Source organism: Harpia harpyja, chromosome 16, assembly GCF_026419915.1.
Source record: "Harpia harpyja isolate bHarHar1 chromosome 16, bHarHar1 primary haplotype, whole genome shotgun sequence".
Lineage (NCBI taxonomy): Eukaryota > Metazoa > Chordata > Aves > Accipitriformes > Accipitridae > Harpia > Harpia harpyja.
Window position 1 is genome coordinate 3,521,675 of NC_068955.1, and position 25,007 is coordinate 3,546,681.

At 52.6% G+C, this 25,007-nt stretch overlaps 4 protein-coding genes across 8 annotated transcripts; 2 read left to right on the top strand and 2 right to left on the bottom strand.

The window, feature by feature from the left end:
* Positions 1 to 27: 27 nt before the first annotated feature.
* PPT1 (palmitoyl-protein thioesterase 1) lies at positions 28 to 5,367 on the bottom strand. The gene is given in 10 exon segments (XM_052811278.1): positions 28 to 794; positions 1,253 to 1,324; positions 1,535 to 1,633; positions 2,138 to 2,228; positions 2,322 to 2,424; positions 3,290 to 3,360; positions 3,654 to 3,781; positions 4,587 to 4,696; positions 5,044 to 5,245; positions 5,248 to 5,367. Coding segments are annotated over 10 exon segments (1,104 nt in total). The 5' UTR covers positions 5,353 to 5,367; the 3' UTR covers positions 28 to 671.
* Positions 5,307 to 11,508, top strand: LOC128152691 (sodium-dependent phosphate transport protein 3-like). 5 transcript variants are annotated; one of them, XM_052811264.1, is made up of 13 exons: positions 5,307 to 5,492; positions 5,862 to 6,012; positions 6,343 to 6,515; positions 6,759 to 6,992; positions 7,097 to 7,184; positions 7,575 to 7,661; positions 8,046 to 8,164; positions 8,379 to 8,540; positions 8,745 to 8,877; positions 8,963 to 9,110; positions 9,414 to 9,504; positions 10,036 to 10,186; positions 11,271 to 11,508. In XM_052811264.1, the coding sequence occupies exons 2-12, from the start codon at positions 5,916 to 5,918 to the stop codon at positions 10,165 to 10,167; spliced, it is 1,464 nt and encodes a 487-aa protein (XP_052667224.1). In that variant the 5' UTR covers positions 5,307 to 5,492; positions 5,862 to 5,915; the 3' UTR covers positions 10,168 to 10,186; positions 11,271 to 11,508. The 5 variants fall into 5 exon arrangements, with proteins under 5 accessions (XP_052667224.1, XP_052667225.1, XP_052667222.1 ...); XM_052811265.1 differs by having other exon boundaries at positions 11,299 to 11,507; XM_052811262.1 differs by lacking the exon at positions 11,271 to 11,508 and having other exon boundaries at positions 5,308 to 5,492; positions 10,036 to 10,623.
* An 83-nt stretch (positions 11,509 to 11,591) lies between these two features.
* Positions 11,592 to 15,249, top strand: RPL11 (ribosomal protein L11). Its single transcript, XM_052811280.1, has 6 exons — positions 11,592 to 11,666; positions 12,059 to 12,209; positions 12,650 to 12,756; positions 13,129 to 13,260; positions 14,058 to 14,168; positions 15,174 to 15,249. The coding sequence occupies exons 1-6, from the start codon at positions 11,661 to 11,663 to the stop codon at positions 15,201 to 15,203; spliced, it is 537 nt and encodes a 178-aa protein (XP_052667240.1). The 5' UTR covers positions 11,592 to 11,660; the 3' UTR covers positions 15,204 to 15,249.
* Positions 15,250 to 15,987: 738 nt separating this feature from the next.
* On the bottom strand, positions 15,988 to 24,973 carry LOC128152689 (kelch-like protein 31). Its single transcript, XM_052811260.1, is given in 4 exon segments — positions 15,988 to 18,684; positions 20,133 to 21,341; positions 24,713 to 24,919; positions 24,921 to 24,973. Coding segments are annotated over 4 exon segments (2,202 nt in total). The 3' UTR covers positions 15,988 to 17,951.
* Between the last annotated feature and the right edge of the window lie 34 nt (positions 24,974 to 25,007).

Genomic DNA, 25,007 nt, shown 5'->3' on the forward strand with positions numbered 1-25,007 from the left:
ACCTTTTTTTTTTTTTTTCTCAGTTGGTTAGATGTAAAGTTCTTTATTGATTTCAGTTGCTGTACAAAAGTGCATAAAACAAGCCATTAGTTGAAAACTCTTCAAGCTGTTAATACCCACTTAATTCAAAACCCTCCTTTTTCCCAGAAACCCCTAAATTTGGCCCTTTTCCCCATCTTGAAGGAGAGGTTGTAATATCTTTCCTTTGCATACAGCCATGTAAGTCTACTTGCTGATCCCCTTAAGAGATGCAGCATTCTTAAACTAGTGATTTTGGTTAATACTGCCATTGCATCCTGCGAGGAACAGGCAACAGGGAACACAAACCTCTCAAGCAGCTAATTATTTTGCCATCACCAAGTGACCAGCACGGCTGCAGCTCTGAGAAGTGAAGTAGACTTACCAGGGCCTGTGCAGGGTGGAGTGCTTCACAATTAGTGCAAGGCTCAGTCCACCTATATTGGAGTGTTATTACATCCAGACAAATCCCGGTCTCTTACTGCAGTGTAGCAGGTGCCACACTGTGGAACTGCTGAGCTAAACCCCCTCTTCTTCCCCTTCCCCAGATCCCCCCAGTCTTGTACGCAGAAAGTGCTGTTGCACAGTAGCAGCTGCTTTAACTACAGTGGTAGACCCTCCCCAGTGCTCTCACAGGGTGCCTCCCCTTAGCTTCACTGGAGGAAGGGGAGGATAGTGGTGTAAAACCACTCTTCTGAGAAGTGCAGGTGATCCCCTTTCACCCCCAGGAACACCAGCTTTCCTGCTTTGTCCATCTCCTGCAGCCCCAGGCGATCCTGCAGAGAGAAGTATGACCATAGCTTCCTGGGGCCCTGCCACAGCCAAACACTGGCAATGGCTGGGGAACCCAGCATGTAGAACAGCATGGATGGTCAGAGACTGTTGTTGCAGCAGAACTGGCTGGCAGGCTAGAATGGGTTCCACTTCTGCTCTTCAAAGCTTCTCCTCATAGAGGGGAAAAGGCATTTTGGATGATTCTTACAGCAAGGCTTTAAAAAGGAGCAGAATTCATTAAATGTGTGCTGAAGGGGATCTTGACGCAGGCATGAGACCACCACTGTAATTCCCACTGGCCTAGAGAGAAATGCCTTCCCAGACAGCTACTGGCAAGAGGAGGCAATGCCCCAGGAACAGCAGAGATGGTGAGAAGAACAGAGCTGTGGGATTTAGAGCTCCTCAAGGCCCCAGGGACACTATAGAGTGGAAACGGCAGAAACCCTCCAGCAGAACATACCTCTGTGTACAGCAAGGTCTCCTTCAGCGGGATGGTCTCCTTGGCTTGGCCGCTTTTGTAAAACCCAAACCACTGTCAGAATAAAAACAAGGAAAGAGTTGCTGAAGGGCTCGCAGGAGATAAGCAGGCTTTCACCAGCTTCTGCTGGAGACAGCGCAGTATCAGGCCTGTGTTTGTGCTCAGCGTGCTCCTTGCTAACCTCAAGTTCTGCCACCAAAGGACAAACCAGCAAGCAAGCACCAAAACGCCACCCAAAAGCAGCACCCACCCTGCCTGCCTCACCTCAGAGATTGGAGGGTCAACCATGGTATCATTGAGAAATTTCACCATCACAAACTTTTTCAGAGCCATCAGGTTTTTCTTGTATGTCTCATTGATGCCCTGGATGAAAGCAACAGAGAACAGATCCAAGTCACTGGAAAGCCTGGTGAGACAGTCAGGGAAACCGGCTACTCCAACTTGCCCTGCACCTGCAAAACCCTGGCCTGTACCAGCCTAGGAGGCAGGAATGTGCATTTCTGTCACCAGCCCCCTTCAATGTGCTCACGGCATTCAGCCTCCTCCCAGGCTGTAAAGAGGGGATGGGCCTCCCCTCTGGGAGGGAGAGGATTCACCCACTTGAAAGGTGATGGGTGGACTAAGCATGTGTCATATCTACACCAGCCACTCCAAAAGAGTGCAGTGACACAGGAACTGCTCTGCCACGGACAAGTCTCGTTCACAAATCTACCAGCAAAAACACTTTGTACACTCCTGGGATGCAGGGCAAAAAATGCTCCCCCTGAAACTCCAGCAAAACTACTGCCAGGGAGAACTAACATGAATGAGCTCACTGGTAAGGCTTTTGCTCTCCTGCTAGCATTTAATCATCAGCCAGGTTCTTACCCTCTCCTGATTTATGTCAGCCAAAAAGATGCTGTTTTTCCTGTAGTCCTCCTCCTTCAGAGGGTTGTGCCAATATTCTGCTTGTACCAAGCTGGAGAAGAGAGAAACCAAAGATCAGGCTGGAAACCCAGAGCTTCTCAGATGGGGCCAGCCACCATCGTTGCAGCCTGATGAATATACTCACTGCTCTTGAACAGCTTGTGTGTAGGCGCCCAGATCCAGCGTCTTTCGGATCCAGTCACAGATATGGGAGCTCTCGCCAGGACAGCGTGGAAAGCCGTACACGCCTGGGGTATGGAGACATGTAACAACTCGGTAAGCCGAACTGAAATCCCTTAATCCCTCCAGCTGGTAAAGAACCACCCTCTTACAGAGCAGTAGCAAGAATTACCCAGGGAATAAGGCAGCCTTTAATCCTGCAATCTCATTAGACAGCCCTCCTGCCCCTGGGCACTATTACACAAAAAGATAATGGATGATGTTCTTGAGCTGAGCATATTGCTCTGGAGAATGGAGGCATGCAGACAAGCAGAATACCGTCCAGCTTGCCTGGTGTGTTCCCAGGAGGTCTCAGGATGATTCCCTACAGGTCTTCCCACTACACTACGAAGAAATAGACTCAAGCCATGCAACACCTCAGGGGAGAGTATTTGAAATTCATTGCCAGCCACTCTTAACTGTACACCTCTTAAATTCCACTTCATACTGCCTCTTTAATCTACTGCAAAAAGCACCTCCCTTTCCTTGGGGCTTTAGCCTTCCAGATGCTGATTGTAAAATGTCCTTGTGACTCAGAAGGCTTAGTTTCACAAAGGCTTTGCTCTGTAGTTAGAAATTTCTTCTCCAGAAACAACTAATCCCAAGTGCTTCCAAAGTATGTAAGAATTCTAACCCAGACAATAAGTCACCTACTTACAAAGGTCCCTTCTCATTGCCAGTTAAGCAAGACCAAGACAGAAATTAATGTGGTCAGCTAAGAACTGGGCCAAAGCACGTCACCAGATTCAGACAGGAGCAAAGGGACAGTTTAATTCACAAGAAAACAGTCAGTTTTTAGGAAGAGGCTAAAAAAAAAAAATAATTCCTCCTGCCAACAAGAGCCTCCCACCCTTCACAGCAGTTAGGAGGTGAGGTAGCGTAAGAGGACACTACCTTGGTGCTGTCCCCCAACTGAGATCAAATTGAGCATGGGAGGAGACGGACACCTCTGGGCCACCGCCCTCCTGTGGAGAAAGATAAAGGCGCTCAGCATGCCCAGGCCGCCAATGCTGGTTCACGTGCAGCTCTCAGCTTGCCACTGCGTGGGCTCAGGCACTTGGGCAACATTTGCAAAGAGAATTAACCCTTCCTGGTAGAGGAGGACTACAGGTAAACACATTCTTGCCTCCTTTGGAGTGCTCCTACAGTTACAAAAGGGTTTGTTGGTTTACATCTGCTTAGTACTTCAAAAGAGTTTTAAATCAGAACCTAAAACCCAACAGAAATCACTGGAAATGGAACAGAAGTGTAAACTTACAGGAACTGGCCTCCTTGGGAGAAGCCCATTGCGTTGTAGCCTCCTTTCAGGTGAGGGTCCTTTGCAAGTTGGCTGCACACCTCTCTCACTTGATCGTTCACATTCATAAAGAAGCTGTTCTCCATATCCTGATGGATTAGCCAGATTAGAAAGTAAACCTTGTACCTTTACAATGGCGTACACTATTTTAATCTCTGCAAATAGACCACTAACAGTTCTGCTTTTGAAAGAGGATGTCAACTTTCACAATACGACACAAGTGAAACTCAGATTTTGAGATTTCCCTTCACCATGTCTTTGTTCCTACTCTGCCTGGCAAATATGGAACAGTGACATTTCCCCAAACTTCTTGACAATTTGAGTCCCTTCAGATTTTGTACATATATATAAATAATTAAAAAAAAATATCAAACTTTACCCATCTTTTCCAGATCCCAGAAAATAACATACATTGCACATTATCCTGAGAGACTACTTAAATAAATTCAGTAGGGCTACACAAAACTGTCACAAAATACAAAGGTGCAGAAAAAGCCTGTATCTTTACTATACTGAAGATGTATACTGAATGAATGGTTGTACATCAAAAAGGATGGCATGGGATAAAGCTCTGCTTTAGCACAGTATCTTATTGCATGCCTTTGTATTACCTGGAGTGGTGAGAGAGTGCTAATCAGTGGATTTGCATATAAATCCAATTCAGACTAGGGATTTGGTTTTCCCCAATTCTTTTCTGCAGGTATTATCTAGAATTGGTTTCTACCTGTCAAAGCTGTTTACTTCACAAAGAAGAAAAATAGCAGGGAAAGCACTACAGCAATCCTTGTAGAACCACATTAATAACAAAGACCGCAATAACTATCACACTTTCAGATCTGCACACTGGCCACCACTCTGCAAAGCAGAAATGTGAGTGCCAGCAGAGTTAGTTACCTGTATCAGGTTGCTTCCAATCTTGAGTGACAGAACATAAATCCCTGGTATTTTATTCTCCACGATTTTCTTAATGTAGCCCATGCTTTGTGGATTGCAGCAACTGTCTCCTGTGAAAGGGAACGTCACGAAGTACCGTCACGCCACCGCCCAGGCCCTCACCTTGCTTCCACACACATCACACCAGGACCCCCCTGCTGCAACGGGGCCAGGATCCGTCAGCGCACACACAGGCCTGGGGGAGCAGAGTCAGCACCTCCCAGCCTCCGCAGAAACCGGCTGTCCGGATGAGGGGGACACCGGAGCGGGGCCGGGGGCGGCCGGCGAGCTCCCCTCGGGCCTGCTGGGGTGCCAGTACGGCCCCGTCCGCGGGCCGGGCCAGCTAAGCCCCGCAGCCCCGCCCACAGAGCCGTTACCGGAGGATCTGCCCCGCCCCCCGTTACCGGTCCCTGCTCACCCATGCCGTGCCAGATAACCAGGGGGACGGCGGTAGCAGCGAAACCCAGGCGCAGCCCCAGCAGCACCAGCACCGCCACACTGAGCGCCGCCATCTTGACTGAGCACATGACTCGCGCTCGGCACGGGTCAGGCGTCGGAGGCGCGACCTGGCGGGGGCGTGACCAGTCAGGGGCGGGATCCGTGGTGGGGGGCGGTGCTAGCGGGGGAGGGCGTGGCCTAGATGTGGCGGGGCGTGGTCTAGCGGCGAGGGGGCGTGGCCCCAGTGTTCCCACGCTAGGAGCTGGCTCGAGTCCCGGCGTTGCTCCATCCCACCCAGGTCCCAGAAATCCCAAATCCTGGCACAGCACAGAGGTGGCTGCCTACCGCTCCCCGCCCCGGGAGACGGAGCCAGGAGACGCACGACCACGCTGGTCCCCTCTGGGCTGGGGGAGACACCTCTCCCCATAAGTGAGCTACTCCCGGGGGGGACTGGCTGGGATGGGGAAGGAGCCTCCCTTTGCACCAGCTGAGGGAGGGCAGCGGGTACCCCCGGGGCATCTGCGGGAGCACCCCGGGGTGGGAGAGACCTCGTTGCCCTGCCAGGCTGTTGTGATCGAGGGCTATAAGCAACGGGTGCAAATAAGTCCGTCCCGGGGAGGTTTTGAGGCAGCTGTAAATCACTGTGCTCATAAAGTGTTTGTGCTGGCAGTGCAGGCATCTGCGACCAGCAGCCTGCTCTGCTCTCGCCGTGCTGGTAATGGCGTTGGGAGGAAACGCCAAGGGTCACTGCCCGGCTGCTCCTGTGTTCGCTGATGTTTGAGATTTGCTTCCTAACAGGGCCGGACATTATCTTGAGGAGAAGCAGGCAGCAGTGTTTGCAGGCAGGAGAGGATGCAGCACCACGTGGACAACACACAGGCAGGGGACGGGACGGAAGCAGAGCAGGACGAAGCCCCTCTGCTTGCTCAGCAGCCCTCCTTCCGCACAGGTAAATCCACTCCCTGGGGAGCAGCGGGCTGAAGTGCTACCTCAGCAGGGCTTGGGACCCAGCGACCTCTGGCTTCCACATGTCCCCTCCATCCCTGGGCAAGTCTCCTTGCCTTCCTGCCCCTCCGTTCTCCTTCTGAAGATATGAACGGCCATCCCTGCAAAGGAGGAGGGCAGGGACTCAGTGGTAGATATCTGGAGGGTACCTGGAAAGAGCCATTTGTTGCTGCAGTAAGGTGATTGCCTCGTGACACAGATCTGTAGGAGGGGGTTAGAGTTAACCCGTGGCCTCTCTAGCCAGCCTCGGTTTGTGGGCTGTCTCCTTCTACAGGGCTCTGCTCCGCTCGCTGTGGCCTGGCCCTGGTCCTGCACATCTCTCTCTTCGTGGCATACGCACTCCGGGTCAGCCTCAGCATCGCCATCGTTGCCATGACTAACAGCAGCCATCCCCATGGCTGGTCCGGCAGTGCTCCCCACAGCTCCTACCCAGCATTTGCTCAGGACGTAAGTAGAAAGCAGATGCAGATAACTGAAAGATGCTTCCTGGGCTCAGTCCACTCTTGCTTTTGTGGGAGGACAGACTTGGAAGCAGCAGAGAAAAGCCTTGAGGACAAGGGGGGTGAAGGAACAGAGAGATCAGTTTGTTGTACTCAGGGCTGCGTTTCCTGGTTGCTTCTCCCCTTCTGGAGGAGTCTGTGCCTGGAAAACAGAGATCTCTGTTTGACAGACGTGTTCTGTCTCCTCCAGGCCCCCGTGTACAACTGGAGCGCTGAAACTCAAGGAATTGTGCTCAGCTCCTTCTTCTACGGCTACGGCCTCACACAGGCGCTGGGCGGGTACTGCTCAGGGCTACTCGGGGGTAAACCCGTCCTGGGCAGCGGGCTCCTGCTCTCCTCTGTGCTCACCCTCCTCGTGCCCCAAGCAGCAGAGCTCGGCGTGAGCTTCCTCGTCGGGCTGCAGGCGCTGCTGGGCTTGGCTGAGGTCAGTCGTGGCTCTAGGTGTTGCCAGGCTATAAAACCTGCTCTGGTTAGCCCTGGCTGCATTCCCCGTGTCCCTTTCCTCCACGCTTCCTGTTATCTTTGCAGGGAGTGATATTTCCAGCTCAGTACACGCTCTGGGCAAAATGGGCCCCTCCGCTGGAACGCAGCAGGCTCATGAACATTGCTGATGCTGGTAAGGCACAAGGACTTTTCCCTACCACCGACTCGGTAAGTGCAGGACCTCCCCTCAGCCCCTTCTTTCCAAGCCAGTCCTTGTAGCAGCCTCAAGTTCAAGGCTGTGGGTCCTTGGCAAAGAAGCATTAGCAGCGTTCAGCCTTTCTTCCTCTCCTCCTCCCATCCTGTGTCTTTTGTCTCCTCAGCTCAGGTGAGCTTGAGGCAGGAGAGGGAACCCGGACACTGAAGGGAGTAAACCCGGATACAAGGGTGCTTGTTTGCACAGGTGCTCCATTTGTGCCACAACGTTTTCCCATCACAAATCAGGCTGTAGGCTGTAGGTCTGTCCCACTTGCTGCTGGTCACACAAAGTCCCATTAAAATGACTCTTCTGGTTTCTGATCCCTAGGATGCACTTTTGGGACTTTCTTTGCTCTCCTTGTGGCTGGGATCATCTGTCAGACTCTGGGGTGGCCTTTTGTCTTCTACATCTTTGGTGAGTAATGGCCCATCACATCCTTCTCCTCCAACCCCGTTGCAGACCATTTGCTGGCAGAGCTCCCAAAGGTTCCCCATCAGATCCCTGCAGGACCAGCTCCATCCTTATTAGTCCCACACAGAGCTCTGGGCTCCCCTCTCACCTGCCAGGCCAGGATGAAACCATTTTGCTGGAGTACTAGTAGGGAACATGCCTTTGCTGAACCTTTTGTGCCATCAACCCAACCCCTTCCACTGTGAGCAACAGGTTCAGGGCAGTTTGTCACTTTCTATCTTCCTGCCCTCGCTGTTTCGCTAGCGTCAGCCTCCATCCCGCTGGCTCTGAGCTCTGCCACAGCTCACTGTAAAGAGGGGCTGGCACTGAGAGTCCCACTCCTCACAGGTAGTGTTGGCTGTGTCTGGTGCCTCTGCTGGTTCCTCCTCGTGTACGAGGATCCTGCACATCACCCATGGATTAGTGCCAGGGAGCAGGAGTACATCGTGTCATTGCTGGCTCATCAGGTACACACAAACCTTTTAACCACAACTGACCACGCTGCAGACACCTTGGTAAAGGGACTGCTCTGTGGCAGTTCAGCCGGGTTCCTTATAGAGTGGCCAGGGCTAGTCCCAGTCTTCTCAGCAGCAGGTGGAGAGGCCAAAGAAAGCCTGGACAGCCTGCGCAGGGGATGTGAGACAGGAAAGGAGGCACTGGCTGATGTTTTATTCCTTCCAGGGCAGCTCTCATGGCTACTCCCTCCCACTTGTGGCCATGGCTAAATCACTGCCTCTTTGGGCAATCACCATTGCCTGCTTCTGCACAGACTGGCTGTTCTACATGCTGCTGACCTCCATGCCCATGTTCATGAGCAACGTCCTCCACTTTGACCTCAGAGAGGTGAGTGCTGCCCTGCAGCTGAGGCTGGTCCCTGCAACAGCGATGGGACTTGGTTCCTCTGTAGGCTGGGAACATGGAGGATCCTCAGGGACATCTCTTCCTGAAGACCGGTGGCTCTGGGACCAAGGGAGCCGCAGTCTTGGAGCTCTTGGCTCCATTCCTTTGTGCCATGGATGTGACAATGCCTTGTTCCCTGCTTTGCAGAACGGGCTCCTCTCCTCCCTGCCTTATGTTGGGAATGGGCTGGGGCACATCCTGGCTGGGCTGCTGGCTGATTTCCTCCTAGCCAGGCGAGTGCTTGGCACAGCAGCTGTCAGGAAGCTCTTCTCAGCACTTGGTAAGGACAAGCTTTCATCTGCTGTCCAGCCTTTCAAACACACTTATGTGGCCTGTTATAAAACACATCCCCTTTTCCTCCCAAGGGATGCTGCTCCCAGCCATCTTCCTGGTGGCTGTGCCTTACATTGGCTGCAGTTCCACAGTTGTTGTGGTCCTTCTAACACTGGCCTTGACAATAATCAGCATGACAGGGGCAGGCATCAATATTAACCACATCGATATAGCGCCCAGGTAAGTGGGTCTGACCTCTGTGCCCTCCCTGGCTCTGTGTCCTTCCTGTTCCCAATCCCCCAAAGCTTCTGCAACTCCTACTCTCCCTTCCCTTTTCTTCTGTAGCTGCTGGCATTGTAAGCTAAGGAGTAAAATAAAGGCTTAAAATCCCTCCCAGTCTTTCAGGGAAGATCCTAGTGTTGCTCAGCATGACAGGCAGTATTCATGCAGATGAGGGAAGGGACTGGCAGCACCTACTCCTCTCCCTTCTTGTGACAGTTTCCTCTCTGCCTCACTCAGGAAATCTTTGCTTCCTCTCCCCAGATATGCAGGGTTCCTGCTGGGAATCACAAATACCTTTGGAATAGTCGCAGGAATTATTGCTCCTACCGCAGTTGGACTTCTTGTCAGCCAGGTAATTTGGGGCCACAAACCACAAGCACATCCCTAGAAGAAAACACAGTTCTCAGAAATGGATTCCTTTCTTTGCACTAAATCAAAAATTACTCCAAGCCAACCCCCTCTCCCAACGAACACATGTGATGTAGCAGCCGGCAAACCAGAGCTCTGGACCATTTTGAGGACATGGGGATGACTCAGAAAGCAGGAAGAGCTCCACATGGGCCCCATCTGGATGTACTTAGATATGGGGAGAGGGTCGAGGGAGTGGGGTGAGGGGGAAGCTCTGTGCCAGGCAGGAAAGCTTCCTGAATAGAGCACAGCACACAATGTTTCCAAAAATGCCAAGGCAGGAAATGCATCTCCAACAAGAGGGGGTCTGGCATATGTCTTGAGTTGAGCAAAGCTCTTCTGTTGTTGGTACGAGTAGCAAGCAGAGGATGGAGATGATTTTAATGCCAGTGAAGTGGGTGGCAGTAGTTGGGTGATCACTACATGGAGATAAAGGGAAGGGTGATACCATTGTGATCTGTTCTTGGCCCCCCAGGATCTCCAGACTGGCTGGAGGAATGCCTTCTTCGTATCTGCAGCCCTCAACTTGTTTGGCCTGATCTTCTACATAGCCTTTGGCAGCAGTACCATCCAAGACTGGGCTAGGGAGGACACTGCTGTGCAATGAGAGCCACAGGCATGGGAAGGTACACAGGGGAATGGGCTGCAAACGGGCACGGGTCAGGCAGGAGCTCCCTCCACTACCCTGCTCTCGCCTGCGCAGCAAAGTTCAGCTGTCCCTGCCTGCTCCTGGGGCCCTTGCAGCATCCTCAGGTGATGGCATGAGCCACGCAGCCCTGCCTGCACTCTGACTCTTGAAGTGCCCAGCACCTTCACCCAGCTCTGTCCACCTCCTGATCCCAATCTACTCTCCTGGGGAGGCACCAGCCCTGCAACCCACACTGCCTGCTGTGCATTTAACCCTGCCCTCAGCCTTTGCCCACAGGAAGGAATGCTGCAGCGTGGACACATCCTAAACGGGATCCATGGAGAGCTGGTAAAGCTGGTTGTTAGCTGAGCTCTGTAAGGAGCCTGCAGCTATTTCCAGCAAAGCTGTTCTTACGTGAAGTAAATTGATAATGAAGTAGTAGAGTGTTACTTTTTAACTAGTGGATTCTCATACCTTCTGCACAGAGACTGCTAACACTTTTTTTCTCTTCTTAATGAGACAAGCTGATTATTCATTTATCCTTCATCCCCTTTTAGAAGCAACTGGGGCAAAAAATAAGTGAGGGCATTACAGAGTTCAACCTGGCAGCCCTGAGCACGGCCCCTGGGAGGCAGGGAAGGGGATAAGCAGGAAAAGATGTGAGCTGGTGTTGGCCTTACTGCGCGAGAGCCTCATTGCAAGCATTCAGCTCAGGATGTAGCCACTGAAAGAGATGTTTGGACCCAAAAAAGGGTGTGAATTTGGCTTGTCCCCTTCCCAGAGAAGCTGTTATGCTCTGCGCCCAGCTGACTGCAGCGAGGGAGTAGGCTGCGACTCCTCCCTCGCTCCAGACTAAGTCAACGTGGTGCAAAAAGAGGATCTAGATCCCAGGCAAGGATCTAAAACCCACAAACGCTTCCCTGAAAGAGTGAAGTGAAATTGAAATACGTTCCCAGGTCTCATTCAAGAACTCAGGGGTGTGGGGAGTGGGTGAAGCTCTGGGAGCCAGGCTTGGGTAAGCTACACTTGATGCTGCTTGGGAGCGGTGAAGCTCTAACACCTTCTGGTGCGGCACCTCCCAGCAAAACCGCTGCGGCTCACCCCCCTCAGCCTCAGCAGCAGACCGGGACTCCTGGCAGGACCCCAGCCCTCTCCGCCACCATCTGCCCCAGCGCTCACGGGAGTGAGATCCACGGCAGAGACAGCAGCTCAACGGTGGTGCAGGTCGGGCCCTGGTGCCAGCCTGGCTACGGGGTGAGAGCGGGCAGGGCCGGCGGCCTCTCCGCATCCCCGTCCCCACGGGCCTGTGGGACAAAATGGCCGCGTCGCCTCCGCGGGGCCAACGCCCGCCCGCGGTTGCCCCGGCAACGCGCAGTGCCGCCCTCCGGCCGCCAGGGGGCGCTGCCGCCCGCCCCGCGCCGTCCCATAAGACCCCGCGGCGGGGCTCGGTTGATCTCTTCCCCGCCCCCATCATGGCGGTGAGTGGCGGCGCCCGCTGGTAGAGGCCGGACTGTGCCCTCTCTATCCGCCGCCATCCGCCCTCGGCGGGGCCCGGCCTGGTCACGGCCAGTGCGGGCGGGAGCGGGGGAGGCTGGGGGGGGGGAGAGTTACGGGACCGGTACGGGCGGGAAGGAGCCGGTGGGCCGCCCTGGGGAAGCGGCTGCCATGACAGGCCGCGGCCTGCCCGGTGGCTGGGCCGCCGCGGCGTTGCTTGAGAGGGGGCGGCGGCGCCGGGGTTCCCCCCCGGCGTGGAGGAGGGCTCGGTGTCAGGCTGCTCTAGCGGCCTGGCGAAGCCTTCTCCTGCCGTTGGGGCGAGCGGTGGGCTGTCTCCCGGACGCCCCCCGTTAGCCCCCGTATTGTTTTTCCGCAGCAAGACCAAGGTGAAAAGGAGAACCCTATGCGAGAGCTGCGCATCCGCAAGCTCTGCCTCAACATCTGCGTTGGGGAGAGCGGGGACAGGCTCACCCGAGCGGCCAAAGTGCTGGAGCAGCTGACGGGCCAGACCCCCGTCTTCTCCAAAGGTGAGGGGTGGGTTTTCCTGCCGGCTGCCAAAGGCGGCTGGTGGTGGGAGGGTGGCTGCGTGTGCTGGGTGCTGCAAAGGAGCAGTTTGTTTTCTGGTTGTTCTTCTTCCTTTCCTGGGCATGCAGAGGGTGAAGTGGCAGTGTGGCTCCCAGGGAAGAGGCTCCTTGGCAGAGCCGGTGTGGGTGGGGAGGTCTGCTCTGATGTGGGCCTTGGTGTAAGAATTGGGGGTCCTAAATATTCAGGTGCTGGTGGTCGTTTCTGTCAGTTCAGCTCTGCCTCCAGACTTGGGCTGCTGCTCTGCCCTCGTCCCCAAAGAGGGAACATGTGGTTCTTTTTTCTTTGCTTTAAAGTAATTTCTTTGGTTTTCTTAAGCAAGGTGTGTATCCCCTGGGTGGGAGTTCTTTGAATAGCCTCCAAGTGTAATTATTGCTGCCTACAGCACGATACACTGTAAGATCCTTTGGAATCAGGAGAAATGAGAAGATTGCTGTTCATTGCACGGTTCGTGGGGCCAAAGCAGAGGAGATTCTGGAGAAGGGGTTGAAGGTGAGAATTTGGCTGGTCTGGATCTTTGATTTGTGAAAGAGCAAAACTTAATCTGTACCAACTGAAAAGATGTGTGCTTTGGAATGTCGCACCTGATCTAGTTACAGGTTAATCGTGGGTGTTAAGGGTTGGGGGAGCAGCTTTTGATACACAGGCTGCTGTGTTTGCACCGTTTCTCTGGTTGCTGTTTCATCCTTATTTAAAAGCTAGTGGGTGCAGTTGCTGCTTTCTCTTGAGGTTCTGTCTTTACTGCTGTGATTTATGAGCAGGCTGTGGGAGCAAAATCATGGGGTTAAAGACTTAGCATGTAAGCAAGTTTTGGGTCTGGTAGCAGTTGGAACACATGGGACTGACTGACAACAAATGTTTCAGGTGCGAGAATACGAGTTGAGAAAAAACAACTTCTCAGACACTGGGAACTTTGGCTTTGGAATCCAGGAGCACATCGATCTGGGGATTAAATATGATCCCAGTATTGGTATCTACGGCTTGGACTTTTACGTGGTGCGTACTCCTTGCTTCCTTGCAGCTACTGGGCTTGTGTGAAAGCTCTAGAAGGAACCTAAAATGATAACTGGCTCATGTTAACTTGCTGCCCAGTGCTGGAAGATAGAAAGATGTCAACAAAATCCAAGTCTAAACTGGGATTCCTAGGGCTGCTGTAAAATCCCTGATTTATGACATGTCTCACAAAGCCTCTTCAGAAGCAAATACTGTGGCTCTTATTGGTACTCCTGGGATAACACTGAAACAGCTGTGCTAGGGTTGGAGAAGGAAGGAGCAGCAGGAGCTTCAGGAATGTGGACTGAAAGATGAGCTGCATTGCTGGAAGATTCTCCCTGTGTTTAGGGTGCTGGGGGTGGGTCATGTAGCAGTGGTGGTGGCTGGTGTGTTTGAGTCCTTCCATTCTGCTGTGCCTCGTGCTAAATCTCTGAAATAGAGGGAAGCTGTTCTGTATGTTAGCAATGCTGTTCAATGTATCTTTTCTTGAGAGCTGAGGCCTCTGGGTATGGAATAGTGAATCTTCCATACTCATTTTGGTTTCTCTGAGTCAGTGTATGTGCTAAGTCGCCCAATCTAGGAGCTGTCCGTGTCAGCTTACCTGGCTGCTCAGAAGTTACTTAGTTTTCAGTTTACATTGAGGCTGTAGAAGAGAACACTTTCAGTCTTGAATGTGATGGACAACAAGATATTGCTGATGTGGAAATTCTAGCCTTCCCTCCTAGAAAACTGTTAAGTTTAAGAAAATAAAAAAAAAAATGCCGGAATGAAATAGTGCTGTGGGTCTCCTCTCCTGACAGGTGCTGGGCAGGCCTGGTTTCAGCATTGCTGACAAGAAGCGCAGGACTGGCAACATTGGAGCCAAGCACAGAATTGGAAAGGAAGAAGCCATGCGCTGGTTTCAGCAAAAGGTAAAGTCCATCTTTATTTTTGTATCCCAAGAGTTTCCTAGGAAGTATCAGCAAAATGCTTCACTGTGGAAGGGCTGGAAGAAGTCACTGGGCAGGAGATCCTGATCACTGCTTAAATCACTGTTTTTTACTGGTCTGGGGCAGTAGAAGCTGTGTTTGAGGATGAGTGCTGTTCATACCCCTTTTTTGTGTGTGCTGAACTGAAAGAGCAGCTCTTGCAGGATAGCTGGAAGTATCAGCTCTTGTGTAAATCTGTCTCCCACAGTTTTTGGGAGGTGGTGTGTGTATGTGGATCACAAGTGACGAGACAGCGTTAGGATTTGTTTATCTGACACAGCTCCTAGCTACCAGACTTGGAGGATGGAGCGATCCAAATAAAACAAGTTCTTGGGTTTATCTGTCCATAGCCCTCTCTGACACAGACTGGATAATGAATAGGAGTTGCCGAAAGCTTGATTGGAAATGCTCAGAGATAGGGACTACTGATACTTTTTCAGAGGTGGAAAGGGTGGGTGGTCTGTCTGGAGGCTCTTTACTGGCTACTCTGCCTAGATCTGCACCGGTCATACACCCTGCACAGGGTGGGCTCCAGCCTGCTCCTGCTGAATGGTTTCCACCCCCCCCCCCCCCCCCCCCCCCCGTCCTGCCTGGTTCTGCTTACTGTGGCTTAGTTACCTTCAGGGCCAAATCCTGGGACTGTAAAAGAGACAAGTGTAGTTCTGGTCAGATCAACCTGTGAAGGATGGGGCTTCTTTCACTGGGCTGATGAGTGGAGTTTAATGCTTATCTCAAAAAAGCCCCGCTTGCAAGTTAGCAGCACAGCAGCAAAGTAGAAAGGCAGTTAGCTGCAGGAGAATTGGTATTTCATGTCAGTGTTGTCTGCCTGGCTTGCAATGAGTGTGGTGACCCAGTTTTCTGCACAGCAGTCCTGCACCTTTACCTGATGGTACTTTCTCACTTGGTTCTTTTTTGTTTGTTTGTTTTTTGTTTTTTTTTGTCTCACAGTATGATGGCATCATCCTTCCTGGTAAATGAGCAGTTCCTGTTACCAAAAAAGCAAATAAAGTTTTCTAACCTTTAACTTCTGTTGTGAATTTTGTGGGGGCTCCTGACCTGAGAAGCTGCTGGGAGCAAGGGTCGGTCACACTGGAAAGGCACCAGAAGGACATGGACTGATGCTGTGCACCTGAAGAGAACATGCTGTTCTCGAGGAGCAGGTGTTGGATTTACATGGATACAGTCTCCACTTCTGTACTGTCCAACTGCACAAATAATATATAGAGCTTTTTACTAGAGTCTGGAGATGGGTGTAGAAAGAAGGAAAAAAAAATACGCTTTTTGACCAATGAACTATTGGGAGTGCAAGTTCAATGGGAAGCCAAAGGAAATGGCGCACACATCCTCTTAATAAAGCAGAGCCATAAAGCCAAGATGTGGCTGAGGGTTGTCTAAGCAAGCATGACAGGACTGGTTGGAAGGGGCTGAGGGGATGGGCAAGGCCTGTGGTGCTGGTGGTGCCAGGGGACTGGTGAGGCTTCTGGGCTGAGATTCAAGCCTGGTGCCACAAGAGAGGGCTGAGATCAGCCAGCAGAAACCCCTGATCCGTGCTGCTTCTGTGGGTAGTGTGAGTGACCTCGAGTGCCTGTACCTGCAGCTGGTAGAGTTGTTTCTACCCCAGAGATGGTGGTGCTCTCAGTGTTCTGTAGAAATCCTGAAGCAATTACTGGATGTGCTTGGAATGTAGGGGATGAATCTTGACTTGTTTGTTAAAATACTTCAGGAGTGAACTTCTACTGCTTTAATTACACAACCAGACAGCTTTCCCCTGCAAAGGAATGGCCTTTATTATTCAAAGAGAAAATTCCCTGCAGGACAATACAGCTCACACAAGTGGAGTTCAGCAACACCCTTGCCTCTGCGCCCAGTGTTCAGTCCTCTCCTGCATCTTACAGTAAAAAAATATAATTAAAAATGAAGGAACAAACTCACTTCCATCCAAATCGGCACATGTTGGCACCAGTGATCACGCAGTGTTGTCTTAAAGACTAGACTGTTCCCTTTTCAAGCCTGTTTGGAGTTGTAAACCAGGGGAGGTTGCCAGTGCTGTTCAGGATGGAACCCACTCCAAAATGCACAGGGCAGCGTGTGCTGTGCATGCTAAAATGCACAGAGGAGAGTAGAATTTGAACAGGAATTATATTCTGCCTCTGTGTAGCTTTATTCTCAATGTGAACTCTTAATTGAGAAAGAGAATTCTCAAGAGAAAGATCAAGACCTTTATGTGAACTGTAACTTCTACAAGCTGCTCAGTTTTGGCAAGTTACGAAAGGAAGTGCAAACCAGCCTGCTTTGCCTAAGCTCTTGTCTTTGCATCTTCATGGCATGTTCAGGTTCCCTTGAGGGGCTCAGGGGCTTCCTGGATGCAATTTCACTGTGTTGTGCAAAAAAGACCAGAACAAAACGAGGAGCATTTGCCTGGATGCTCAGCAGCGTGTAGTTGTCTTGGCCTGAGACAAAGGTGACGAGCCTGTCTAGGATCACGTGTAATGTGCTCCAGTAACAGTGCTTCTGTGTTATCAGAAGATGCTGGCCTTAGCACATGACTGTTGTGCGATGTCTTGTCATGACCATGGGTTTGAGACCAGGAAATAACCACCACTCTCTTGCCTCCTGCTCTTCACAGGTTATCACTGCTCTGGGACTGTATCTCAGACCTCCCGGGGCAGGGTTCGGAGTGCTGTGGTGTGGTTTGTCCTGATGTACTCAGCCCAAGAGCCTGAGTCTGCTCTGCAGCGCTGTAAGGCAGGGTCTGCAGCCCCTGTGCACTCTGAAAGGGCAGCCAGGGTTTTAATGAAGACTAGTAACTGTCTCAGACGCAGTGACAGGGAGGGTCCCCAGGCGCTGAGCAACTGCTTGCCCCTGGAAACTCAAGTTTCCTAATCACTTCTTTTACAGGTCAGACTCTGCTTTTCCAGTTATGGGGAAGCACTGATTGAGTTCAAAATCAAGCTGTCAGCTTGATGGTACAAGTAACAGGACCTGACTAGGAATATATCTGCGAGAGCTCCTGGTTTAGATGTGAAGGGATTCTGCTCCAGCTGATACTTATTTTCAGGGCACCATTTGCCTCTCAAATCTCCTGGAGTTTCATAGCATCCTCAGGCACTTCCCCGATTCCCTCTGCTTGAGCCAGAGCACAGCACTTGGAAGAGCAACAGATCTTAGTGAGTTGCTCCAATAGTTCTCTTCCTTGCTATCAAGATTCACTTTATTCCTGGTCTGAAGGCATCTAGCTTCAATGAGTAAATATTAAGTGTCCTTCCATTGAACAAATGCTACATGAGCAACAGGGTCTCTTCTAGATCTGTCACTTTCTTGTACCTAATATCAATACTACTGTTGTTTTGAAAGTGTCTCGTGATACTATTCCTACAGTATAATTTCTCCTGCGTTATTCTAGTTTGTTTTTCTTCTTTTTTTTCCATTTTTTTTCCAATCCACGCTGCGATACAGTGCTGCAGGCTGAGGAGAAAAGCTGTTCTGTCCTGCTTGCTTCCGTGTCTGCCCCGCTTGAGCAGTCCCTGCTTAAGCTGCAGGATGGAGATGCAGGCAGCTCAGAAGACACTTTCCTGGAGCCCAAAACTTGCCATGGTGGAACAAGAATGTTTGAGACTTTGCAGTGACTCCAAACATCAGCGTGCCTCCGCATCCAGCTACCCCACACTCCTGAGCTCTGTCTCCTTCCCTAGCTGCTGGCATAAGCCACGTGGCACTCAGGGCTCTTTACGTGCTGGCTGCTGCTGAGGCCACAGAGCTAGCCCGGGACCTGGAGCTCGGGGAGCGTGGGAGGATGATGGTACAGCACGAGACACCCACGGTGGCCTCGGGGAGGTCCTCATCCTCGGTCCACTCGTTGAGGTCAGGGTTGTAGCACTGCACGCATTTCTGATACTTCTTCCCGGTCTCGTTCCAGCCACCCACCAGGCACAAGCGCCCCTCCAGCAGAGCCACCCCGGCCGTGCTGACCCCCGTGGGCAGGGGTGCCATGTAACTCCACTGCCCTGTGAGTGGGCTGTAGCACTCCACGGGCATCACGTCCACCCGCTCACCCTGGGGACCCAGCTGGCTCCCACCCAGCACATACGCTCGGTCGGCCACAGTGGCTGCGCAGTGCCAGCCCCGGGGGGTGCTGAGCCTTGCCTGCTCCCTCCAGGTGTCGGTGCTGGGCTCGTAGCAGCACACGGTGCGGGAATAGGCATGGCTGATGTAGCCACCTGTGACCAGGAGCTTGCCATCAATGATGGTGGTGGCATGGCAGCAGCGGTGCGTCTCCAGGCTTGCCTTGCTCTGCCAGCTGTTGGTGGTGGGGACGTAGCACTCGACAGATGCCAACGCGCCCTCAGCGTTGCGCCCTCCGACAGCGTAGAGGAGCCCATTGCAGGCACTCAGGCTGAAGTGCGTCCTCCTGTGCTGCATGCTGGCCAGGTGCAGCCAGGTGTTGAAGCGTGGATCGTACCTGGGGGACGAAGGGCAGATCTGTCTGTCCAGGACTAGCATCAGAGCTGCGGGGAGAAGAGGGCCCTGCCAAATATCTGCCTTCGGAGGAGACAACTTGTGCTCTGGAAGAGCCTCTCTGTCTTCTCCAGCAGTAAAAAAGCATCTGGACAGGCAGTGCAGATGGAGACGATGGCACTGCACAGGACTGGATCTGCCTGTGACTGCTGGGGTTGTTGCTGCTCTAACCCTTGGGATGGCCCAGCATTGCTCCTGCCACCACAAGCTCCGGCCTGGCTTGGAAATGGTGAGTGCTACTCATCTGAGGTGTCCCCAAGCACTGTTACTGTCCCCTCTGTTGGGTCTTGGCAGGTAGAAGAGGACGAAGGGACAGGCCTTCCCTGCCCACCCTGCCAGGCCAAAGCCAGGCACTTGATAAGAAGCCGGCTCCTTGTGTGCCCACGAGGTGGCAGAGGGAACTGGAACGGCTGTGGCCCCAGAGCGATGCCACGGGGACTAAGGCCAGGCTGGAAAAGGTGGATAAGCTACTGGCCAGAAATAGAAAGGAGACCTGCCAGTGGGTCCCTGAAACCTCACTCCATGCAGGAGAAAGAGACCAGTGATGGCTCCTAACCAAGGGGTGGTGATCAGGGGCCATGAAGGGCTGGCCTCGAGCAGTGCCCATGATGTTGCATGTGGAGCCTCAAGTGGCTGAGCCAAGCTGTGGGCAGAGCCGCTAGGAAGTTCAGGTTTAGGTTGCAAACAAAATACTGCATGTCAGGTTGCCATGGTTACTCCTCCTTTCTTTGAACAGTAATCCCTTGGCAATCCAGTGACAGGTTTATGGGGATTTAGGAAACAAACCTTGTTATTTAAATAACGAAGAGAGAAATGGAGGTGGAGAGAAGAAAGCCTGAAGGGCAACAGGAATCCCACAGACAGTAAATCTACCTTAAAATGAATCCAGGCAAACCAGAGGGCTGGTCGAGGCTGGCACTGGCTGGAGGAACAGCCACCAAGCGAAAAGGGGAGCTCCCCAGAGTAACAAAATGGGTTACTGCTAAATAACAAGGGCTCCCATTTCTCCAGGAGCCTCACAGCTTTGAAGAGGCCCTGCCTTGCCCTCATCCTGCACCAGTGCTGTGTGCTGCCGGAGGACATGGGCAGCACAGCCCAGGCCCCAAAGTCCCCAGGGGAAGCCCAGGCCAGGGTCACGCAGACCAAATGCCTGGAAGTGGTTTCCAGGTCTTGGGTCTCACAGACCAGCACCCTGTGCTGGGCCTTGCTGCATTTGTCCCTCCCTGGCAGCGTTATCCCAGGGGCCAGACCTACCTCCTCGTTACTGATAGCAGAGGAACCTTTCTGACGCACTCATCCCTCACCCCATGGGGGATGCTGGGGCACAGGCAAACACAGCACAGCTCTGAACCCCTCCCCAGGGTCTGTGTGGCCAGGTGGAGCCCGTCTTACCTGCTCAGGCTGCTGACAGCATGCTTGGCCTGGTTCCTGGCATCATTTTGGTCTTCACCACCCGCGATGTAGATGAATCCATCCATCACCACCACACACTGGTTAAAACTTTTTGCTGGCATCTCCGTCAGCTTGTTCCAGTTTCCCTCTGCGTCCCTATAGCTGATCTCCCTGCTAAGAGCCTTCTCGGTCAAAGCTGGACGACCCCCAACTGTGACAAGCACCCTCTGGCCTCCCCGAATCCTGGTTCTCCGTGACTGAAGGCTGTTTTGCTGGTGGGGGAGCAGGTGGTAATTCATAGCATCCACAAGGAGCTTGTGGCACTGCGGGTCTTGCATCATGCGTGGCACAGGTTGCACATGGTTGACCAAGTCTGGAGCTGAGATTGTGCCGAATCGAATGTTGCTCAGGAGGTCAGCAGCATATCGGACTCGTTTTGGGTCAAACTCCAGCCACTTGACAGCGATCTGGAAGGCTGCAACCTCACTGGGTATCTGCAGGCCATCATCCATCAGCAGCTCATTGATCTGATCGAAGGGGAGTTTCATGAACTGGTCAGTCTTGGAGAACTCCAGGAAGTTTTCCCGGATGAATTTCCGTGTGGCGTCTTTCACCTGGTTGAGGCCGTAGGTGGCTGAGATGTTGGCGATGTACACACAGTTCTCCACGGCCATCTCCCGAACGAGGAAGTCACCGCACATGTTCAGCAGTGCTGGCACCTGCAGCTGAGTGGCCGCAGCGATGGTGCTGCCAATGGTGTACAGCGAGAGGCTCAGCTTCCCCGTGTAGGCGTAGGTGATGACGGTGGTCAGGCCTAGTGGGGAGACGTCGTGGAGCTCCACCCGGTGCAGCTGAGGGTCTCTCTGCAGCAGGCGGTGGAAGTACTCGCTGCAGGAAGCCAGGACGAGTTTATGCACGTCGAAGGACTTTGTTTTGGTGGCAATGGTGAGATCGCAGAGGAACCGCTTCTGGCGCATCTGGTTCATCCCCTCCAGAAGGCTGGCTCCATGGTCGGATGCTTCAACCTCCGTGGCCGTGCAGTGGAAGCCATTGGAGCCGCTGTCGTACAAACCATTCAAGTGATTGAGGTGTTCAACATCTAGCAAAGCATCTTCCACCATCACCGGGGTGATGGATGCATCCTCTTTATCCACCTTGGGCTTCTTGGTTTTCTTTTTGGGTGCCATCCTGGCAGAATCGGAACAGGACCTGGTGAGAAAGGAGAGGTGAGGAGCCTTGTAGCAGCGGTACGGGTATTCTTCTGCTCTTTAAGACATTCAGTTAAGCAAAGGAAAGACTCCCACTGACTCATACACTCTTTGGGTCAGGCCAAGGGAAGGACAGAAACTGCCTCCCAAGCCCTGTACACCTCGGAGCCACGTGAAAGGCATCAAGGGCCATGACTGTGAGAGGGGATCCTCAACTCTCAGCCAGTACCAGCACCTTTGCTGTGTTAAAAAAGGACTGGGGATTTTGGGTGGTTGCTTTGGGAAACTGGGAGCACCCACTGGTTCCTGCAGTGTGGGGCTGTGTTTGGCCCCGCTGACAGCTCCGCTGTCTGGGGTGACACAGACTCCAGGCAGAGCGAGATGGCGATCGCAGGGTGTGTTTTGCCTGACTCAAGCGCGTGCCAGATGGGGTGAATCAAGTCCAAGCAGCTCTGACAGAGGTTTCCACAAAACAGTGAGGTGAGATGAGTCCCAGCACTGCAGGACCGCGTAGAAAAGGGTGTGCATTTCCCCCTCAACCCCTTGGGCACGGCGAGGCACTGCTGGGTAACCAGTGGGGCTAGCTGCCCTTTGGAGTGACCAGTTCAGAGTGCAGGTGAAAGGGGAAACAACAACAACAAAAATCCAGCTTTTGAATGTTCCTAAATTCCAGTTTGAAACTCCAGTCTGAAACTCAGCAGTGACCTCAGCTCCTCTGAGGGAGCTTGGAGCAGCCAATATATGAGGGAACAAATCTACTGGCCAGAAATAGCTGTTGCTGTGCTGTCTCACATGTCTGGGTACTGTTTATTATGCTTGGCCGTAAAGATCAGGTTTCTTGGAACTGAGTAATCAGCTCGTATTTAGCACCAGGCAAAGAAGGGGGGCATTATGAGACTTCAGCAAAAATACAGAGAAGGGAAAAGTTTAGTAAAAGTCCCCGCCAAGAAGGAAAGAGGATTCAGGGCTGAGTCTGAGGGGGAGAGCAGCAGTGCCAGCCCAGCCGAGCACAGCTGGCTGGGTTGAGCAGAGAGAGCAGGGATGACACAGAAGCCAAGGGGATTCAGGAGCAAAGTCCCAGGCACTTGAGCCATCCCTGGTATTGTGGCGTTTCATGGGGCTACCCCAATTTACACGACTGAGAGCTTATCTATCACAGTGTCATATCCTGGAGTAGGCATCAGTCCTTCTGAAACTGGGATGCAAACGCTGCTCTGTGTGTTTGAATATGAAATGGTTTCTGACGCCCAGCTCAGGACTGGGAAAAGGAACTGGGATTTATCCTTTCAGAGCAACACCACTTTGATATTTCCAAACACACATTTTGTTCAGACTATCCATTTCCCAAGAAAATTTGCAGCTTCAGCTTTTCAGCTGGATTTGAAGTGAAAATACAGGTTAAATATTGGTTAAATAAATATAAAATATCATTTTTCCAGGCCTTCTATCCAGATCCCTCAAACCTGTATCTCTTTGAGATATGACACTGCACAAACATCCTTGCTGCTAACAAAGCCAAAGAGAAGCAAGACTTGTCTTGCAGGAAGGTGGCCATTCTGCTGCCCCCATGCTGAGACCTGTCCCAGCAGGACGGGTGCTAGGTCGAGGTCTGCAACCTGCTGGGGCAGGAGGGTTTGGCCTTGTGAAATAAGTGACCTGGGTGTCAGCTCCCACTGGGCTGTGCTGAGGAACTGCCTGATCCCTTCTGCTCCCCAGACGGCCTGGATTTTGACCTTTTGTTACAGAAACAAGCACAGTGTCTGCAGCAAACCACTGTTTTTGTCCATAAAACTTCTCACCCCCCTTTCAGGGGCTCCAGACCCCATTTTTGAGAGGTGACACCAGTGCTCAGCAGCTCTTGTGTGCCTGGTGTGAAGCCCAGCATCACAGTTGGGCTAGCTGATCTCCAAAAGCCTTCTTAATTCCTTCTGGAAAGCCCAGCAATGCAACTGGCTTTCTCCATCGCCCTGTCCACCCCACTCAGAGTCAAGGGGGGAAGTTGTTTGGGGATAAAACAGAGGTCTTCTAACTGCATTACACTTCATACAAGTACAATGGAGCCATGAGAAGTTTTGGGCTCATATTGATGTCCATGGAATCCTGCCTGTCCCCTTTGGGCACCTTTGACAGACTCTGGTTTGAAGCACGTGTTCATGTTATTCCAGTGTCTGGCTGCAGGAGGGCAGAGCGACCTTTACTACCTGCAGTTAATTTAAAATGGGACATCATTGCTGCTTCTGATTGAAATATCACTGTAGTGACTTGAAAGGGATGTTTTTCCTGCAGATTAATCCTGGCTGCTGGATTAATCTAGGGAGCTGGTATGAAGAGATTTCAAAGGGCCCAGACAGGAAGGAGGGAAGACAGGGCTTTTTTCTAGCTGTTTAAACTTCTCTTAAAAGACAGTGGTTGTCCTCACATCCTTTCAGTGCTGCTAATCTCAGCCCTGCACCGTATTACTGAGCTAACAGCAAAGCAGGACCTATGCTGGGTGATACTGTGTCTTCAGGAAGTTACAGCAGGCTTATTTTAATATCTAAGCAAACAGGCAGAATCCCTCTCCTTTACTTGCCGGTGCCCACAGCCCTGGGTTCAAGCAGGGTCTGACTGGCAGCAAACACCGAGCTGGCCTGGGAAACTACCTGGATGCTGCAGCTCTGGGCACTATTTTGCTGCCAATAATTCCTCCAGCCCCATTTTAGAAAACAAGAAAGTCTTTCCCCATGCCATTATTTCCATTATTCAGCAGTTCCAATGCCCCACGCAAGGTCTCTGCAAATCCTGCTAGGTGAGCTCTGATTCTCCATGACTTGTCTATAGGCTGGGTCTGCTCCTTACCTTGCTGTTAAGACCGGTTAGTCCAAGGGGAAGCTCTGACCAGCACAGGGCTCTGCAGGTTGAGAGACAGAGACCCTCAACTTTCCCCAGGCAACATCCTCCTCCCTCCTCTCCCCTCCCAGCCAGCTGACTGCTCTTATCACTTCTACATTTACAGCACAGGCTTTTGGGGTGATGCGAGGACAGACGCCCTCAGCCGAGTCCCAAGAGACATGGAAAGGGCTGGATTCAGGTAGCGCTGCTCCAGCCAAGGGCATCGTTGCAGCCAGCACCAGGAGAAGGCAGTAAACCAAAGGCCAAGCATGATTACCTGGCCACTGCCAAGGGTGAGGCAACGAGGAGGCAGCCAAAGGCCTGGCTCCACCATGGAGGGGTTCATCAGGACATTTGGGGATGACATGGGGGACATCACCCTGCTGATGCCTTCCCTGCTCTCCTGAGCGAGCGGAGGGGACGGCAGCTCCGAGGCCCCGGCCTGGGCAGCTGTGGCGCTGCTCAATTTGCCTTTGGCCACGAACGAATCTAAAAACCTACTTTCTACTCACTTCCAACAGCCGTGGTGGAGCCGTTGGGAGACAACGGGAATAGGTAGGAAGCGACGTTTGCGTCAGGAAAGACTGTCCTGACCACGGTAGGGCCGGAGGCAGCACCACTGCCCCGGCGAGGGGCGGCCATGGCGGCCGCGCTCCCCTCAGCAGCGCCCTGCCAGCACTCAAGATGGCGCTGCCCGCCTTCCCCCCCCGCCTCGCCAGGCCCCAAGATGGCACCCGCCGAACTCTTGCCCGCGACCGCCATGGCCGTCACCACGGCCGGGGCAACGGCTGCGCCG